Source organism: Hypanus sabinus, chromosome 31 (assembly GCF_030144855.1).
Source record: "Hypanus sabinus isolate sHypSab1 chromosome 31, sHypSab1.hap1, whole genome shotgun sequence".
NCBI classification, from domain to species: Eukaryota; Metazoa; Chordata; class Chondrichthyes; order Myliobatiformes; family Dasyatidae; genus Hypanus; species Hypanus sabinus.
Window position 1 is genome coordinate 36,555,688 of NC_082736.1, and position 20,617 is coordinate 36,576,304.

The 20,617-nt window shown below is 44.7% G+C and overlaps 1 protein-coding gene across 4 annotated transcripts; it reads right to left on the bottom strand.

Moving 5' to 3' along the window:
• Positions 1 to 1,909: 1,909 nt before the first annotated feature.
• On the bottom strand, positions 1,910 to 19,626 carry LOC132384100 (zinc finger protein 420-like). 4 transcript variants are annotated; one of them, XR_009508851.1, is made up of 3 exons: positions 19,598 to 19,612; positions 15,787 to 18,665; positions 1,910 to 2,218 (listed from the first exon to the last, which is right to left on the bottom strand). XR_009508851.1 is itself a non-coding variant. In XM_059955437.1 (3 exons), the coding sequence occupies exon 3, from the start codon at positions 6,470 to 6,472 to the stop codon at positions 5,018 to 5,020; it is 1,455 nt and encodes a 484-aa protein (XP_059811420.1). In that variant the 5' UTR covers positions 6,473 to 6,865; positions 15,787 to 15,954; positions 19,598 to 19,626; the 3' UTR covers positions 1,910 to 5,017. The 4 variants fall into 4 exon arrangements, 3 of the variants coding, with proteins under 3 accessions (XP_059811420.1, XP_059811419.1, XP_059811421.1); XM_059955437.1 differs by having other exon boundaries at positions 1,910 to 6,865; positions 15,787 to 15,954; positions 19,598 to 19,626; XM_059955436.1 differs by having other exon boundaries at positions 1,910 to 6,865; positions 19,598 to 19,613.
• Positions 19,627 to 20,617: the final 991 nt, after the last annotated feature.

The window sequence follows — 20,617 nt, forward strand, 5'->3', positions numbered from 1 at the left end:
ATTTGAGCCCCAACACAGAGGAGACGGTGACGGACTTTAGGAAGACTGCTTCCTGTTTCTATCGACGGTGAGGACGTGGATGTGGTGAGGACCTACAGGTACCTGGGGTGGGGGGGGGGCACCTGGATGACAGACTCGAGTGGAGGCCCAACATAGAGGAGACGGTGATGGACTTTAGGAAGACTGCTCCCTGTTACTATCGATGGTAAGGACGTGGATGTGGTGAGGACCTACAGGTATCTGGGGTGGGGGGGGGGCACTTGGATGACAGACTCGAGTGGAGCCCCAACACAGAGGAGACGGTGATGGACTTTAGGGAGACTGCTCCCTGTTACTATCGATGGTGAGGACGTGGATGTGGTGAGGACCTACAGGTACCTGGTGGGGGGGGGGGCACCTGGATGTACAGACTTGAGTGGAGCCCCAACACAGTCCCAATAGGGACTGCTGCTTTCCCTTTTCCTGTCTCCTTCCTCGGAGCAAAGCACTTAAATGCAATATGTCCCCCCTTTCCACAATTAAAATAGGTCAATCCCGGAAATCTCTGGCTATCTTGCCTCTCCTCCTCAATCTTACAACTAGCTCCCGGCGGGACCTCTGCCTCAGCCAGCGGGCTTTCTCTATCGTTCCCACGGTCTCTCTGGGAACTTTTATTCGAAGAAAAATTTGTCTTGTGGGTTAGGGCATATTCATCTGCGAACCTAGCAAATTCGGAGATGGACTTCTCATTCAAATACATCCGGATATCCTCCGAAACACCACTTTTAAATTGCTCAATCAGAATTAGCTCCCGGAGACGCCAAAAATCCTCTTCCACTATTTCTGCTGTACACCGACGATCCAAGAGCACACCCTTCTCATAAGCAAACTCGGTATATGTCTGATTCCACCCTTTCTTTAGATTTCTGAACTTTTGTCTATTAGCTTCAGGTACCAATTTGTAAGTCCGGAGAATGGCCACTTTCTCCGCCTCTTACTACTCCATGGACAACGCCGCATATGCCCATTGTGCTTTCCCTTTTAACACACTTTGTAACAACGCCACCCACTGCTCTTTGGGCCACTTCTGATTCACTGCCACCTTTTCAAAAAGCAAGAAATAACTATCAACATCCGTTTCCTCGAACGGAGGTACTAACCTCAACTCCCGACTAACATTAAACCGCTCCCCTCGGTCTGACCCTTGAGTTCTTCGCTCTTGCCTTAAATTTTCCATATCCAAGTCATGTTGCCTCTGTTTCTCTGCCTCCTCATACTCTCTCTCCTTCTCGGCGTTCCTTTTCCTTTACAGCTGCCTCCAGCTGTTTTAACTGAATTTCATGCTCTCTTTGCTTCTCAGCTCTGTCCTGCTCTTTTTTTCACCTCTAACTCCTTCAGCTGGAGCGCATGCTCCCTTTGTTTGTCGGCCTTTTCTTTCTCCTTCTCAGCTCTGTCTTTCTCCTTCTCAGCTGCTTCCAGCTGCTTTAATTTAATTTCATGTTCCAACTTTAATTCCTCCAACTCTAACTGAGCCGTCCCACTAACTGGTACCTTTTCAGGGATATTTTCCAATACCTCAGCTGCAAACACATTCTTCTCATATAATACTGAGTTGTGGCCATTCGCACCTCCCGCCTTTTCATTGACAACCTCACCTCTGCGAGGTTTAGCCCCTTCGCCATATTTATCAAGTCCGATTTGGTGGCCGCCTCTAGCGGTTCCACATTCGGGTCTTCTATTTATCCACGTCCATCTTTGCTGGTTTCCCGTCTGGCTACCCGTGTACCAGATGCAAGTTTGGACTTACAAGCCCGATTCACTGGCCTCCCAATTTGGTGTCAAATCTCGAGACGAGTACCCCAAGTTGTTACGTACCCCATAACTGGGTTACTTATCATCAAAGATAGAGAGGTCCGTTGAAGTCTGATGGTACTATTTTAACAGTATTTATTGATAAAAATACACAAAAATAATTTCAATGCAAACATACAGATAATAGATGTCGTCAATACTAAATCTAAAAGCACGGGTATAATAATAGTCAATAAGAAATAACATATATATTGTCCGATGGAAATATATAAGTCACTCAAGTTCATGCAGGCTGCAGCCTTTTGTTGGAGTCAAGAGAGACAGATGTTTTAAACTTGCCGGCTTTCCTTTTTATGATGTCGATTTTTATGAATTCCGTATTTGTAGTCGGTCCTTCAGCTAAGCCGTTCCGTGGAAAACTCGTCAGCTGGGCAAGGATGGACACACGCACACGAGTCACCACCGGCTGTCACTATTAAACACTCTCACGGGTGTAACACTTACCCAACAGGCTGGTCTATGTCTAGGGGAAAAGGAGATCCAGCCACTCAACAATCCCACCTCCCGTGCGCGCAGGTGCTGTGAGAATCACGTTTATGCCTCGCGCTCGCCCACAGTATCAAACCCACAACAAATACCGTTATGAAATACACTTTAAAGAGTTTACTAAAATTAAAAGAGTATTAGGCAATACAATATATATGCAAGGGGGAAAAAAAACAAAAAGGCGCCAACTTATCAAAGTTCAGTCAGTTTAGTGCACATCGTTGGAGCTCAAACATCGAACCATTCGACCCCTCGTCGCTTGCCTCTGACCTCCACGTCTTCGCACCTAGGACCCCCCCGCCCGGTGGACTTCCGAGCAGTGCAGCTCACGTCCACCTTCCTCGGCGTCCTCCTCCCGGCTCTCTCCCAAAAGCCCGCTAAATACCCCTTCCCCAAGTTCCCAGCCTCACAAGACAAAATAACATTCCCCATTGGTTAACAAATGAATACAATTACCATATCAACAAGTAAAAGCAAAACAACTGCGAGAGAAACACTTATCAAACAAAGAAGCATTCCTACTCTTAACAAACCAAAAAAACCCATTTTGAGTAACATACACAGGATTTCTATCATTTCTCCTGGTGCATCTAAAGGGGTTGTCCCCCAGACCCTCTTTTATCCTTACTTACGGGGTCTCAGATGTCAATCAGGTTGGGATGATGCAATCCCTCAGCCAGCCCCCTCGGCTCATTCCCTGAGGGCTTCAAATAAATAGTACGGAACTCAATACACTATTCCATCTCCAAGTGACAATGGCCGTTTCCCGTGGCTTTGTATCGCTGAGGGGCTGGGACGATCCAAACCCCTTGTGGATCAGGCGTGTCATCCTCTCATTTCCTGGGTCTCCTGACCTGAATTCATAGCGATCTTGCGATCCTCAAAAAGGAGGGGGCTACTTTGTACCCTTTGGCCCCTCAGAGTTGGGGCACAGGCGTAACAAAATATAACTCCCAAACTATTGAGCTTGGGGGAAACAAGGCTTAGAGCAGGGGTGAGCAAACTTTTTGACTTGTGGGCCACAAAGGGTTCTAAAATTTGACAGGGGGGCCGGACCAGGAGCAGATGGACGGAGTATTTTGGTAATACACCTCATAAGAGAAAATAAAATATCATGGGATATGTAGAAAACATGTGCTTTAATTTCAATTGAAAATGAACAAATGCATTACAACAAAATATCTGTCTTTGAAGTCCCATGGTATTTAGCTATTTATTGAAATGACTTTTAAAACACTGAAAATTAAATGAATAAAATACAGCTTTTTTTAATAGTAACAGTTAGTATTTTAAAGCACTGAAAATTCTGTTATCCTTCAAGATATTATCATCATCACTCTCCTCCTGACTGTCTTTATTTCAAAAACAGTAGGAGATGCTGGTCTACTTATTCAATTGTCCCCTGTGCCAAAACTCAACAACGACCAGCACAAGGACTGAACAGTGACAGCGTGCCAGTATGCAGAGCGCGTTATTTGATCTGGAGCGCATTTTTTATTTTGAGAACGTACGTGCACCTGCGCACTACTCATGTCCATTACTTAACAGAAATGACATGTAACATGTAAGGCTTATTGAAAAAAATATTTTCAAATGCATTTTTTACATAACACAACGAAGAAACTTATTTTTAATTTCAGTGGGAACAGTGTTGGTCTCCCTTTTTAGCCAGCGCATCAAAGTCTGGATTTAGTTTTGTTGTGGCGATTCTCAGGATGGATCTGAGGTGTTGATCAGTTAACTTGGATCTGTGGCTGGCTTTGTTGATGTTCATGACGCTGATCGCCTGTTCACACAAATAGGTCGAGCCGAACAAAGAGTAAAGCTCAAAGGTGGAGTAATACGCTGCACCTCAATGTAGATAGAGTGCGTCATCTATTGGGAAAACGCCAGAATTGCGGGGAAAAAACGTTAACAAGGATTATTAATATAATTTCATCAAGTTCTGCGGGCCGGATTAAAAAGCTTGACCGGCCGCATATGGCCCCCGGGCCGTAGTTTGCCCATGCCTGGCTTAGAGTCTTGAGATGGTAAAGTATGGAAGTTCAGTTCATCCACGGAATAGGTGACGAGAGAGAGAGATATTTGTAACCCAGGGTAAATGTTGAGAGAAGGCAATTACGTCGAATTCCAAAGGTTACATTCTGGTGAAATCAGAGAACAGTTGCTGTAGATTTTATGCTTCATCGTTCCAAATCCACATACGAATTATCACCAAAAGTGACTTGTCATAAGGGGTATCGCCTTCAAGTGAATTATCACACCACACCCAGCCAAGCGTTAACACAAAAGTAGTCTTCACAGGATACCCCAAATCCGATCCACACCTATGGATCAAACGAGGTGACAACCACACATTCGATGTATGGTGAATCGATACTGAACCCACCTTTGTGGGCATAGGAAAACTCTAAACAGTGACTCTTGGCCACTAGTTCCCTGGTTTTGATCCTTCCATTTTACCTCCTTCATCTCCATCTGACTCTGAGTGTCTGAGTCCTCGGTTAAAACTAAACAAGCTGCAAGCCAGACTGATGTCTTCTTAATTACTCTCTCTCTCTTAAAATGAATGTCCACAGCACGCAAAAGCAAGGGATTAATAACAATGTAAACTGACTGGTGTGCCATTAGATGGGATGACTGAATGAATCCTTTCCAACAATGTGAGCAGGTGAATAGCTCAGAATGTGTGAACTGACTGGTGTTTCTGGAGGCTGGAGGACTGAGTGAATCCTTTCCCACAGACTGAGCAGGTGAACGGCTTCTCCCCAGTGTGAACTCGCTGGTGTGTCAGTAGGTGAGATGACTCAGTAAATCTCCTACCACATTCTAAGCAGATGAATGGCCTCTCCCCAGTGTGAATTCGCTGATGACTCAGTAGGCGGAATGACCGAGTGAATGCCTTCCCACATTCTGAGCAGGTGAACGGCTTCTCCCCAGTGTGAACTCGCTGGTGTGTCAGTAGGTGAGATGACTCAGTGAATCTCCTACCACATTCTAAGCAGATGAATGGCCTCTCCCCAGTGTGAATTCGCTGATGACTCAGTAGGTGGGATGACCGAGTGAATGCCTTCCCACATTCTGAGCAGGTGAACGGCTTCTCCCCAGTGTGAACTCGCTGGTGTGTCAGTAGGTGAGATGACTGAATGAATCCCTTCCCACAGACTGAGCAGGTGAATGGCTTCTCTCCAATGTGAACTTTCCAGTGTCTCTGTAGGGAGGATGGATCACTGAATCTCTTCCCACATTCTGAGCAGATGAATGGCCTCTCCCCAGTGTGAACTCGCTGATGACTCAGTAGGTGGGATGACCGAGTGAATGCCTTCCCACAGACTGAGCAGGTGAATGGCCTCTCCCCAGTGTGAATTCGCTGATGACTCTGCAGGTTGGATATCTGAGTGAATCCCTTCCCACAGTCTGAGCAGGTGAATGGCATCTCCCCAGTGTGAACTTGCTGATGACTCAGCAGGTTGGACAGCCGAGTGAATCCCTTCCCGCAGTCTGAGCAGGTGAACCACTTCTCCGTGTGAACTTGCTGATGGCTCAGTAGGTGGGATGACCGAATGAATCCCTTCCCACATTCTGAGCAGGTGAATGGCCTCTCCCCAGTGTGAACTCGCTGATGAACCTGTAGGCCGAATGACCGAGTGAATCCCTTCCCACATTCTGAGCAGGTGAATGGCTTCTCCCCAGTGTGAATTCGTTGATGAATCTTTAGGCTGAATGACTGAGTGAATCCCTTCCCACATTCTGAGCAGGTAAACGGCTTCTCCCCAGTGTGAACTCGCTGGTGTGTCAGTAGGTGAGATGACACAGTGAATCCCCTACCACATTCTAAGCAGGTGAATGGCTTCTCCCCAGTGTGAACTCGCTGGTGTGTCAGTAGCTGAGATGACACAGTGAATCCCTTCCCACAGACTGAGCAGGTGAACGGCTTCTCCCCAGTGTGAACTCGCTGGTGTGTCAGTAGGTGACTTGACTGAGTGAATCCCTTCCCACATTCTGAGCAGGTGAATGGCCTCTCCCCAGTGTGAACTCGCTGATGAATCTGTAGGCCGAATGACCGAGTGAATCCCTTCCCACATTCTGAGCAGGTGAATGGCTTCTCCCCAGTGTGAACTCGCTGGTGTGCCATAAGGTCAGATGACCGAGTGAATCCTTCCCCAGAAATTCAGCAGATGACCAGCTTCTGACTGGTGAGTCCACAGGTGGGATGACAGACTAAATGCTTTCTTACACTCAGAACAGGTGAATGACCTTGCCCAGTGTGAACTTGCTGATGTACCTTCAGTTGAAATGTCTGACTGAATCCATTCCCACAGCCTGAGCAGAAGAATGGGCTCTCCCTTGTGTAAAATGACACAGGTGCCAGTTGGTCAAATGACTGAGTGAATCCTGCCCCGTAGTCTGATCAGATAGGAAGGTTGATTGAATCCCTTGCTTCACTTCTTAAATATCTAGACAGAGACAGCAAAACTGGTGTGCCATGTTTGAGCTTCCGGGAGACGAATTCCTTCTCGTTTTTAACCTGTAAAAAGATTTACAAAATCCATCAATGGGTGTAGGACAACACTTTGGATGAGATTACTTGAGTTGTCAAGGTTTGATCTAGCATCATACTGTTACAGAGAGGTTCCACCCAAGTTGGGCAGAAAAATCATCTTCTAAGTGGGCACAGTGCTGGTATCTGGAATAACCATCAATTCTCTGATGTTCTTTTTATTTCTATAGGAATGGGACATTTCTGCCATCTCCAATTTGTGCCTTGGCTCAGTTTGGCTCCCTCCATTGGTATTATTCCCTGTTCCTGCTGAGCTGAATGGGTGCCTGGCCACACAGTAACTGAAACATTCTCACACAAATAGTCTTTCTTAATGGGCAGCTAGAATTTTCTCATATGTATTATTAACTTAAAGTGCCACAGTTTTAATGCCTTATAAAAATTTCCTGCTGAGATGAATAGTTGGTCCACACAGCTGTTCAATGGACATAGAGTGAATCTTTGTGTTAGTTCAGGCCCTTGTAGAAAAGTACCAACACAGAAACAGGCCCTTTGGACAATCTAGTTTGTACTAAACTATTTAAACTGCCCAGTCCCACAACCCTACCATTCAGGTACCTACGCAAACCTCCTTAAATGCTGAAATTCAGCTCGAATTCTCCACTTGTGTTGGCTGCTCATTCCACACTCAGATGACCATCTGTGTGAAGAAGTTTCCCCTCATGTCCCCCTTAACATTTCACCTTTCACCCTTAACCCATGGCCTCTGGTTGTAGTCCCACACCATCTCCGTGGTAAAAGCCAGCTTGCATTTAGTCTATCTATGTCCCTCTATCACAATCAAATCTCCCCTCAATCTTCTACATTCCAAGGAATAAAATCCTACCCTGTACGTTGTAACTAAAGTCGCCCAGACCTGGCAACATCCTTGTGAATTTTCTCTGAACTCTCGGAACCTCTTTTACAACTTTCATGTAGGTAGGTGACCAAAGCAGCACAAAATATTCCAAATTAGGCCTCACCAATACCTTCTACAAGTCAAAATAACATCTACCTACTGTTGACAGTGCTTTGTTTCATGAAGGCCAATGGGCCGAAATCTTTCTTTCCGTCTCTATCTAACTGTGACACCACTGTCAGTGAATTATGGACTTGTATTCCCAGGTCCCTTTCTTCTACAACACTCCTCAGTGCCCAACCAGTCAAATACAACACCTCACTCTTGTCTGCATTGAATTTCATTTTCCATTTCTCAAACCATTTTTCCAGCTGGTCCAGATTGCACTATAAGCCATGATCATCTTCCTTGCTCTCCACTACACCCCAATCTTGGTGTCATCAACAAATTTACTGATGCAGTTAACCACACTATCATCCAGATTACTGACATAGATGACAAACAACAACAGATCCAGCACTGATCCCTCTGACATACCACTGGTCAAAGAGTTCCAGTCAGAGAGGCAACCATCTGCTACCATACTCTGGCTTCTCCCAAAGACAGTGTCTTGTCCAATTTACTATCTTATCTTGAATGTTGTGACTGAACCTTCTTGACCAACCTCCCATATGAGACTTTGTCAAGTGCCTTGCCGAAGTCCATGTCGACAACATCCACTGCCTGGCCTTCATCCACTTTCCTAAAAAACTTCCTCGAGAGACTCTATAAGATTGGTGAGCCATGAACTACCATGCACAAAGCCATGCTGTCTATCCTTAATCAGTCCAAATCGATCCAAATACTTATATATCTGGTTCCTGCACCTACGTTAGAATAACTTTCCCCCTACTGATGACAAGCTCACCAACATACAATTTCTTAGTTTATTTTTAGAGCCTTTCTTGAACAGCGGAACAACATTGGCTGTCCTCCGATCTTCCAGTACCTCACCTGTCACTAAGGATGATTTAAATATCTGTGCTTGGGCCCCTACAACTTCTGCACTTGTCTTCCACAGGGTCCGAGGGAACAACTTGTCAGGCCCTGGGGATTTACCCATGGTAATTTGCCTTCCGACGGCAAACACCTCCACCTCTGTAAGCTGTACAGGCTCCATGAAGTTGATGCTGCTTTGCCTCACTTCTACAGACTCTGTGTCCATCTCCTGAGTAAATACAAATGCAGAAAAAATCTCCCCCATCTACTTTGTCTCCTCATATGGATTACCATTCTGATCTTGCAAAGGATTAATTTTTTCCCTTGCAATTTTCTGCACTTAACATATCTGCAGAATCCAAGAGGATTCTCCTTCACCTTGTCTGCTGGGGCAACCTCATGCCTTCTTTCATAAGTGTTCACTTGAATTTCCTGTATCTCATAAGTATCCCATTTGTTCCTATCTGCCTGTACCTGGTGCGCACCTCCTTTTTATTGATCTGGGAGATGAAAACCAATGGGGTGATAGAGCTGCATGGTGGGGGGTGGAGGTAAGGGGGGTTAAACTAAAGTTGCAGGGGGAATGGATGCCTGAATAACAGAACAGATAGTGGAGGGGTTTTGGAGACAGGTGTTGTTCAGCCCTCAAAGTCAGGAATGAAAAACGTTGAGCGTGGTGCAGTGAATATGCTGAGCCCTGTATATCTCAATGCAAGGAGCATGATAGGAAAGGTGGATGTGTTCAGGGCATGGATCAACACCTGGAATTAAGACACTAGGATCTGGGACAGGCTGCTTTATGGCAAAGGTGTGCTTGGTAAGTGGGAGGCCTTCAAAGCGAAATTTTAAAAGTACAAAGTGGTTATGAGTTTGTCAGAATAAAAAGTAAGGATCAGAAATGGGAACAAAAACCTACCAAGAGACAGGTGGGGACAACAACTCGTTTTCAAATTAACAAGCAAGGATGCTTCCTGCCGTGAGTACCACCCCACAGGAAGAGCCCAACGGAATTCCAATTCCGTTTGTGATTGATATGCTGGCAACCACAACCACTCTCAATCAGGAAATAATATCGGAAAATGGATTCCAGCTATCAAACACGACAATCACACTGTCTGGGTTCGAAGGCACGGAACGCACGTATTCACATACACAGCCACTGCAGGTGGAATTCCAGGGGGATTGAGAAAAGCCAGTATTATGCACCCCTCTAGGGACAAAGTTCCCAGTCACATTACAGCTGTTAAAGGAAGAGAGAACAGTGCAATACTGGCCGAAGTTCCGGATTTCCTTTGGAGACAGACAGGACAGGTGGTTCCCCATACCACCGTGACGGTTTGCCTTAGGCTTAAGCCAAAGAGCCTAGGGTTCCTTGCCTACACCCTGATGAAACAAGCCCCCAGCACCAAGGGAGGATGGCCAGACTTGGCCGCATGCCAACTCTGATACTGGAAGGACTCAGGTGAAGACAGGACATCTGGTAAGACACTCTTTTAATATTGACCGAATCCAAGAGGCTGTACCCCATCTCTGGGCAACTTCAGGCCATGAAATTGGCCTTGCTTGTTGATTTCTAAAACTGCCCCCCATCTGGATCACCATGAAAAGAGGACAGACATTCCCATCCATTCTGCTATATCCCCTCAAGCCCAAGGCACTGTTTTATGAGAATGGAAGCCCTTTTGTGGATCCAGCAGGGAAACAATATTCTGGTGATGCGATAGTAACTGACAGTGAAGTAATTGAGCCGGACTCTTTTGAAGCAGCCGTCTCGTCCAGAAGGCTGAGCTGTTTGCTCTGACTTGTGCCTATATCCTAGCAACAGATAAAAGTGCGAACAATTACACGGACTTCTGTTATGCATTTGGAGTTGTACATGACTACTGGGCTCTTTGGGAACATGGGGATTCCTGACTTGCTCTGGCCACCCCATTAGTAATGCCACCTTTGTAAACAACTTACTCACTGCTCTACAGCTACCTTGAGTTCTGGCCATTATTAATGTGCGGCCCACACCCGCATGTCCAAACAGGTCACTAAACTCAATGCTTTAGCAGATTAGACAGCGAAAAGTGCTGCACAATCCTCGATAGTTCCCATCGGTGTGCCTTTGATAGTTCTCCTCGGGTTCAGGCAGAACAAGCAGAACAAGTTTGCCAGACATGTGGGAGGTACGTACTTTTCAGGGGGACGCCTCTGAGGAGGAGTGCAAGCTGTGGTTCCAGATGGGGTGCCAGAAAGTCCCCGACCCAGGTTTTTGGATCACCCCAGCGGGACAGGTTTGTGTTCCTACACAGTTTTTACCAATATTGGTCAATCATGGACACACCTGGAAAAGGAGGGAATGGTTGTTAACCTGCACCCTGCACACCGGGTACGACTCCCTTGACCATTTTCGTGTCTACAAGTTGATGTTACTGAATTGCCTAGAGTACATTGCTATAGATACTGCTTAGTTATTATAGATACATTTAATAGATGGATGAAGCTATTCCAACTACCAATAATACTGTTATGACTGTTGTGAAGGTATTATTACGGGATATAATTCCCAGGTACGGCCTGCCAGAGATGCTGAGCTCTGACAATGGCCCACACTTTGTGGTGAAAGCAAGCAAAGGGGTGTGGAACAAACCAGCTATCAAGCAACAATTCCACTGTGTACACCACCCACGGGCCGCTGGCTTAGTGTCAATAGCACTCTGAAGGGTAAATTGGCCAAACTAACAGCGGAGACTGGACTCACTTGGTTGAAGGTCCTACTGTTAGACCTATTCCACATGAGGGTCACCCCACAGGGGAAAACAGTGTTGTCACCAGCTGAAATCATTTATGGACGGCCCATGAGGACACCCTTAGGACCAAGACCTTGTGTACCATTGTTCCCAGAAAGTCTACCAGGTATATTGGATATGCATACCCTAGGGCAGGCATGGGCAAACTACGGCACGGGGGCCATATGCGGCCCGTCAAGCTTTTTAATCCGGCCCGCAGAACTTGATGAAATTATATTAATAAACCTTGTTAACGTTTTTTCCCCGCAATTCTGGCGTTTTCCCAATAGATGATGCACTCTATCTACATTGAGGAGCAGCATAATACTCCACATTTGCACTTTACTCTTTGTTCGGCTCGACCTATTTGTGTGAACAGGCGTTCAGCGTCATGAACATCAACAAAGCCAGCCACAGATCCAAGTTAACTGATCAACACCTCAGATCCATCCTGAGAATCGCCACAACAAAACTAAATCCAGACTTTGATGCGCTGGCTAAAAAGGGAGACCAACACTGTTCCCACTGAAATTAAAAATAAGTTTCTTCGTTGTGTTATGTAAAAAATGCATTTGAAAATATTTTTTTCAATAAGCCTTACATGTTACATGTCATTTCTGTTAAGTAATGGACATGAGTAGTGCGCAGGTGCACGTACGTTCTCAAAATAAAAAATGCGCTCCAGATCAAATAATGCGCTCTGCATACTGGCACGCTGTCACTGTTCAGTCCTTGTGCTGGTCGTTGTTGAGTTTTGGCACAGGGGACAATTGAATAAGTAGACCAGCATCTCCTACTGTTTTTGAAATAAAGACAGTCAGGAGGAGAGTGATGATGATAATATCTTGAAGGATAACAGAATTTTCAGTGCTTTAAAATACTAACTGTTACTATTAAAAAAAGCTGTATTTTATTCATTTAATTTTCAGTGTTTTAAAAGTCATTTCAATAAATAGCTAAATACCATGGGACTTCAAAGACACATATTTTGTTGTAATGCATTTGTTCATTTTCAATTGAAATTAAAGCACATGTTTTCTACATATCTCATGATATTTTATTTTCTCTTATGAGGTGTATTACCGAAATACTCCGTCCATCTGCTCCTAGTCCGGCCCCCCTGTCAAATTTTAGAACCCTTTGTGGCCCACAAGTCAGACAGTTTGCCCACCCCTGCCCTAGGGGAAGAGATGGGGAAATACATATGCCAACTAAACAAAATTTTCCAAGCATTACACTCACAGGTAGGACAGGCTTACAAGGAAGAGAACTACCACGCAGAGAGGAGTGATTATCGTACCCAAGAACCTGGGAATTTTGTCCTGACCAAGAACTGGGATTGAGGGAAACTCAGACCTCGGTGGAGAGGACCATATCAGGTGTTACTGACCACTCCACGGCTCAGAGACTGAAGGGGCAATCTCGGTGGATACATCAAACAGACTACAAACATGTTACTGAAGGAACTGAGTAGAAGGACTCTCTCGGACTAAAGGCAAAAGTATTGGTTGATAGTGGTGTGATGAACCTCTAGGTTTCTTGCCATGGACTGTCATTTTAAGAGAGTGCCTGAGTGATGCAGCCGCCAGCTTTATCGGCTCCTGTTTGATTCTTACTGAGAGAGAGGGAGGGGTGGAACTATTTCACTCTGCAGCGTGTTTACACTTGTTCACAGCTTGTGTTTACATAGCTCGCAGTTTGCTTTATTTAAGCAAGGTCAGACGGAGAGAAAGAAAGAAGATGGAAGGTTCGAAACAAAGGACCTAGTGGCCGAAGTTCGCTGTTTGAACTCTCCTGTGCCCACAAGGGTGGGTTGATTATTGATCCAGCAAATACTGAATGTGTGATTGCCACTTTGTTTAATCCAATGGAGTGGATTTTTAGGTTTGACAGTGTCCTGTGAAGACCACTTGTGCTAACCCTTGCCTGGGGGTGGTAATTCACTTGTACAGGGTACCCCGTGACAAATCACTGTTGGTGATAATTCGTATAATCCATATGGGGATTTTGATGGAGTATCCCGTGGCTACCACTTTTGTTAACCCTTAACTGGATTCGGGTGCGTTATGTGGTAACCACTTGTGAGAAAGTGTTACCTCTGTGTAAAAAAACTTACCACTGATGTCTCCCCTAGACTTCCCTCCCTTAATTTTGTACATATACCCTCTGGTATTTGCTATTGCTGCCCTGGGAAACAGATACTGACTATCCACCCTATCTATGCCTCTCATAATCTTGTAGACCTCTATCAAGTCCCCTCTCATTCTTCTACTCTCCAAAGAGAAAAGTCCCAGCTCTGCTAACCTTGATTCATATGACTTGTTCTCCAAACCATGCAACATCCTGGTAAATCTCCTCTGCATCCTCTCCATAGCGTCCACATCCCTCCTATAATGAGGTTACCAGAATTGAACATAATACTCGAAGTGCAGTCTCACCAGAGAGTTGTAGAGATGCAACATGACCTCTCTACTCTTGAACTCAATCCGCCTGTTAATGAAGCCCAGCATACCATAGGCCTTCTTAACCACCCTATCAACCTGTGCAGCAACCTTGAGGGATGTATGGATTTGAACCCCAAGGTCCCTTTTGATTGTTTTGCTTAAGTTGTTATGTTATAAGTAGATACAAATAAAGACAGTGGTGTTAACATCATAACCAGACCCAATGTGTGGTCTATTGCTGCTGGTTCATTTAAATTGTTACAGGTATGTAACAGTGGTGTTCGTGTTTATGTCTTTGAGAGGGATCACCCCAGCATCCAGTTAACATTTCTATGTCTCTGTCACACCGATGCCAAACAGGTAGAACTAGGGGCCTGCTGGGTTTGTGCCAAAATTCCGCAGCATTGTAAAACTATGATTCCAATGTCAGTAATCCCGCTCAACCAGAGTGAGGAACTCTCAGCCTGGGCTTTCACAAATAACACCAGGGGAAGAGAGATGAGGAACTGGGGTTCAGTCAGAGATGACTGTGGCTGTCAGTGTTTTGAGGGATGGTATCTCAGGCTCCCACCAAACACAACTTCCTAGACTGGGAAACATGCATCCTGACCATACTTGCAGGTGCCCAGCAGCGGAGAGGAATAACTGAGACTGAGCGATTTTGGATGATCAATTTTCTCTCCTATGGAGTAGCCAGGAATTTATGAGATATAATCAATTTGGCTACAGCGCTTGAGGAGCTGGCCACAATACTGCAGGGACCCTGACAGAAACACAGGCCCAAGTAACAGAAATATCCACTGAAATGATTGTAATCTGGCAAACAGTCCAACAGAACTATATGGCTTTAGTTTTTATCCTAGCTGAGAAAGGGGGAACCTGTGCTATTAGTGACACAGAATGCTGCCCCTATATCCCTGATGCGCCTACTAACATTACTCCATCTCTGAGCACACTGCCAGGGAGATTGACAGCATCAAGAAAATAGGGCAGGATTTACATGGGTTCACCGAAGGTTCGAAATGGTGGTCTTTGAAAGCCTGTTTGTTAATATGTGGGGCATGATATTGCATTATGTCCTAATAGTTGTGCATATCATTGTTATAATTACTGTTGAACGCTGTTTTTACTCACTGATAAGTCAATGCTATATTCAGTTGCTTTCTCTGTAAAAAAACTACTGCTTTGTTGATCATGTAATGATCAAAAAGAGGGAGTGATAAAGTATGCAAAAGGGTTAACACTTGGTTAAACAACAGCAACCTGTTTTTCTGAAAGAAATTGCTGATGAGCTCCAGATGTGTTAAGCCATGCTGAGCCATATTTCTTCTTGAGAGAAGCTAGCTCGGGTTCCAGGATGTTCATCTCCTTGTGGACTCATGCGTAGAGATAGGGCAGCTTCAGTCTGTTCTAAGGCATTATGACTATTTTGTAATTTGTCTTTAGGGGCTGTCATGTAGTAAATAAGTTGGCTCCAGCCTGTCTTGTGTGGACAGATATATCTGTGGTATAACGCGAATTGTTAGTCAGTTAGTGGACTGGGCGGGAACAGTCATAGACTCTTCCTGTTTGAGTGACTAACTGAGTAAGCCCCAGGTGCTTGGAATAAACAGTTTGTGCTTATACGGTCCCTGAGTGAATTTATCGGGATTAGACTTTGATAGAATGGGATAGCTTTTAAAGGGCTGGGCTGCTGGAAGCACATTACCAGACCTGGAGTGATTCCAACTGGGTCTGACAGAGGCATAACTGGTTCTTCTGGGCACATTCAATCTCACTCCCAACTATTCCCTACCTTCCTTTCTACAGGTATGTAATGTCTAAAGGACCAGTGTTTGAGTAAATGAGACTCACCAAACTTTCCCCTGACTGAATCACTGGAATCTCTCAGTAAGATGGGTTCTCTTTAGTTGATGTTCTCAATCCTCGGGCAGGTTCACTTGTTGCTGTTCCCTCGTCTTCAGTTATGGTTTGCTTCCGGTTGGGGTTTTTAATTCAATAAATCACTCACCACAGGTCTAACTTTAACATGAAAGATAATGAAGCACATTAACAATAAAAAGGAGAACCAGACATTTCTACTTAATGTTACTAAGAGCAAAACTGACTGAAACTTAAACGTTGAAGGCAGATATAATGATCTCAGTGAACAATCTTTTGTTGTCCCTCACACATCACAAAACGATATGGGATAAGAAGGAGCCATCATTCAGTCATGGTAAGATATAAGACACAGGAACAGAATTAGGTGATTCGATCCATCTGGTCTGCCCCTCCACCCAACCATGGCTGAGTTTTATTCCAACACCATATTCCTGCCTTCCTCCTGTAACCTTGAAACTACTTAACAATCATGAGTATATTAATCTCTGTCATAAATATACCCAAATGGCAGCCTCAACCAACCTCTGCGGCAGCAAATTCCACAGATCAGACATCTTTTGGCCACTTTTTTTTCCTCATCTCAGTTTTAAAGTGAAGTATCTTTATTCTGAGACTGTGCTGTCAGATCGCAGACTCTCCGTCTAGTGGTAACTTCCTCTCCATGTCCACTGTATCCAGGCTTTTCAGCATTCAGTAGGTTTACTTTGCCAGACAACTCCCCCACCACCCACACCGTCCCTCTGAACTCCATTGAGCACAGGTCCAGAACCACCAAATGCTCCTTATACATAAAGCCAATCTTACCTGTGATTATTCTTGTAAATCTTGTCAGAAACAACTGTACTGAACACAAACAGGTACCAGGATAATTTACAGAGCAAAGTTGTGCTTTCTTTACTGCTCTACTATCACAGAATGACCCATTTCCATTTCCAGGTTAAAACAGGTCCATTTCAGGAAATATAAACCATTCCAGGGTGAATGTAATAAACAGAAACTGGAATTACCAAACACTCAGCAGGTAAGGAACAGCTGTGTTGAGAGGAACAAACTTTACAATTCAGGTTAATATATTTCATCAGAATGACTTCAAACATTTTCAGTTTTTTTGTGCAGATCTCCAGCAACTTGAGATTGTGCATGATTTCTGCTGAGTGACAGACAGGTGACAGTGGGTGTGTGTGTGTGTGGGGGGGGGGGGGGGGGGTTGTGATTTCCAAACACAGTTCAACACCAAACTCAAGGGTCTATTTCTACTGTTGTAAACACGGAACTGCCCATTTACTCATAGCCTCTCCCTGTGAGGGATGGAATGGGAATTCATCCTCTCCTCAGATTAGCAGTCATTGCTTCCAAAGGAACTCCAGAAACAAACTGCTGATCCCAGACCAGAAATACTCACTCAACACCTCATAAGCCCAAGCAGCTCGATCCCCGGGTCCATTTTACCTGGATCAAGAACTGTGAATAGTTAAGTGAGTAGAAGATGAACTGATCTCCAAAAGTTAAAATTAAAGATGAAACACCCTATTCAACATTTTAAGCAAGATTAGTGTATTATTTTTGTTTTGTGTAATTTTAGAGTGAAAAAAATAAAGGAACAGCATGCAAAAGTTTGGGGACCCTAAGAGATTTAAGCTCTCAGACGACTTTTACCAAGGTCTCAGACCTTTATGAGATTGTTAGTGCTGTGGCTTGTTCATAATCTTTGTCAGGAAAGTCTAGGTGATGCAAATTTCAAAGCTTTATAAATACCCTGACTCCTCAAACCTTCTCCCAGCAATCAGCAGCCATAGGCTCCTCTAAGGAGCTGCCTGGCACTCTGAAAATTATAATAATTGATGGCTACAAAGCAGGAGGAGGCTATAAGAAGATAGCAAAGCATTTTCATGTAGCCGCTTCCTCAGTTCGTAACATCATTAAGAAATGGCAGTTAACAGGAATGGTGGAAGTCGTCCAAGAAATCTTTCCCACAGAACTGCTCGTAGGATTGCTAGAAAGGCAAATCAAAACCCCTGTTTGACTGCAAAAGACCTTAACGAAGATTAAGGTCTGGAGTGGTAGTGCACTGTTCTACGGTGCAGCAACAGCAACACAAATATGACCTTCATGGAAGAGTCATCAGAAGAAAACCTTTCCTTCATCTTCACCACAAAATTCAGCATCGGAAGTTTGCAAAGGAACATCTAAACAAGCTTGATGCATTTTGGAAACAAGTCCTGTGGACTGAAGTTAAAATAGATCTTTTTGGCTGCAATGAGCAAAGGTATGTTTGGAGAAAAAAGGGTGCAGAATTTCATGAAAAGAACACCTCTGCAACTGTTAAGCATGAGGATGGATCAATCATGCTTTGGGCTTATGTTGCAGCCAGTGGCACAGGAAACATTTCACTGGTAGAGGAAAGAATTAGTTCAAATAAATACCACAAATTCTGGAAATAAACATCACACCATCTTTAAAAAAAAGCTAAAGGTGATAACGGGATGGCTTCTACAACAGGATAATGATCCTAAACACACCTCAAAATTCACAATGGACTACCTCGAGGTGCAAGCTGAAGGTTTTGCTATGGCCCTCACATTCCCCCGACCTAAACATCATTGAAAATCTATGGATAGATCTCAGAAGAGCAGTGCATGCAAGACAGCTTAAGAATCTCACAGAACTGGAAGCCTTTTGCAAGGAAGAATGTGCAACAATCCCCAAACAAGAATTGAAAGACTCTTAGCTGGCTTCAGAAAGCATTTACAAGCTGTGATACTTGCCAAAGGGTTGTTACTAAGTACTTAGATCATGCAGGGTGCCCAAACTGTTGCTTCAGACCCTTTTCCTTTTTTGTTATTTTGAAACTGCAAAAGATGGAAAAGAAAAAGTAATCGAGCTTAAAATATTAAAAAAATGTGTCATCTTTAACTTTATGCCTTTTGGCACTCAGGTCATCTTTTATTCACTATATTGCTATTCACAGCAAAAGAAATTTTGACCAGGGATGACCAAACTTTTGTATGTCACTGTATGTGATTTTCTTCCTAAATGATACTTTAAGAAGTCAGATTTCCAAATATCACCCCACATTTGCAAATTATCCAGCAACCATTGCATCGCCACAATACACACAGGTAACACCAGTTTCTGTATTGTACATAAATATTTCCCCTGAACCCCCACCCCCTCCAGGTGGCTGACAGTGGTGAACTCGGTGATGGCAATGCCAATGAATATGGAGGGAAGGGCAGTAGTCTGTCTCACTGGAGTCTGGCACATTTGTGATGTGAAAGCTACTTGTTGCCCAGGGCAAAGGTGTTTGATACCCAGACAGAATGGGTCAAAGCATGTCCTCACCGGTAGAAAACGCCAGAACAAGAGCAGGCAGAACAAGCAACACACACAAAATGCCGGAGGAACTCAGCAGGCCTGGCAGCATCGATAGAAAAGTGTACTAATGCCGAGTTCCTCCGGGTTTTTGTGTGTGTTGCTTGGATTGCCGGCAGCTGCGGTTGGAGGCAGAACAAAGGCGATTGTCTCAACAGCTGATGGAAAGACTTTGTTCCCTTTCTACGAGTTCCTGATCCCTGCATTTAGTTTTCTGGAGCTCAGTTCTGCCTGTGAGATCTATTTGCTCCCATTCCCTGATTAGCCGGAAGCTCCCCGGGGCCCGAGTACGGATCGTGGGGCTGAGAGAGAAGAAAAAGACCTGTCCTGTGCCGAGTTTGTGAGTCACTGTGTTCAGTGTTCACAGCAATTGTCACTCAATTAAAACCCACCCAGCACCCGTTCTTACCTCTGCTGGTCCTCCCGACATTTTGTGCACTGCGCGCATGCGGAGTTGTCCAAGACAACGGCAAGCTTGACGGCTGCGCATTTGATCGGTGCTTCAAGCGACAGCGAAATTTTGATCGCACGGCTTTATGGGTAATCACGGGGCCATTAAAGGTTTCTGCAAGCACCGGTTTTATGCCCATACCTCAGTTTGTTTTGTGTGTAGAAAAATCAGCAGTTTTTTTTTACCCAGAAAGCGGTTCCCATAAACGATACACTCAATATCAACAGGTATTTCGTTTATTTAATGTCAAAGTACAATCGTCAAACAGAAGAGATTCTGCAGTTGCTGGAAAACAGCGACGCACACACACACAATGCTGAAGGAGCTCTGCAGTTCAGGCAGCAACTAAGCAGAGGAGTACACAGTCCAGACATGCTGAAAGGGCTCGGCCTAAATGCTGTCCATTTATTCCTTTCCACATTTGCTGCCTGATCTGCTGATTACCTGCAATGTTTTGTAGACATTAACCATTCTGTTTTTCAATTGACCAGTTTCCAAATGTTACTCATCTTTCATTCATAGCCACACCCTGCTGGTCTGGCTCCTCTTCTTCCTCCTCCTTGTAACCTCCAGACCCCATCTCTTTCCGGAGACCTAGAGCCCTGATTGGTGCTGGCAACTCTTTGGATTCTGACTTTGCTCCACCGAAGATTCACTCGCTAGTCTGCTGTCAGGCTTTAGAGGCGCATTGCAACAACCCAGCTGTCTGAGGCACAGTCCTTTGAAATTAGTGATTTGTGAGTGTGGTAGAGACAGGGGATTTGATACAGAACTGTTTTATCTTTCACGGATCCACCGTAATAAACATCAGTCTAATTTAAGGCCAACATCAGCAGAACAGACTCCTCCAATGCCCAGTGACCAGGGTTCAGTCCTGGGTGCGATGAGCAGCCACAAGAACTGTAGAATCTGACAGTAACAGTCCCTTATGAACCTGCAGCGGCCTTCAGTCACCGTGGTGGTTAAACATTTAAAACG

Bases quoted from the DNA above. Each gene is read 5' to 3' on its own strand.
- LOC132384100 (XM_059955437.1), bottom strand. From the start codon at position 6,472: ATGGCACACCAGCGAGTTCACACTGGGGAGAAGCCATTCACCTGCTCA.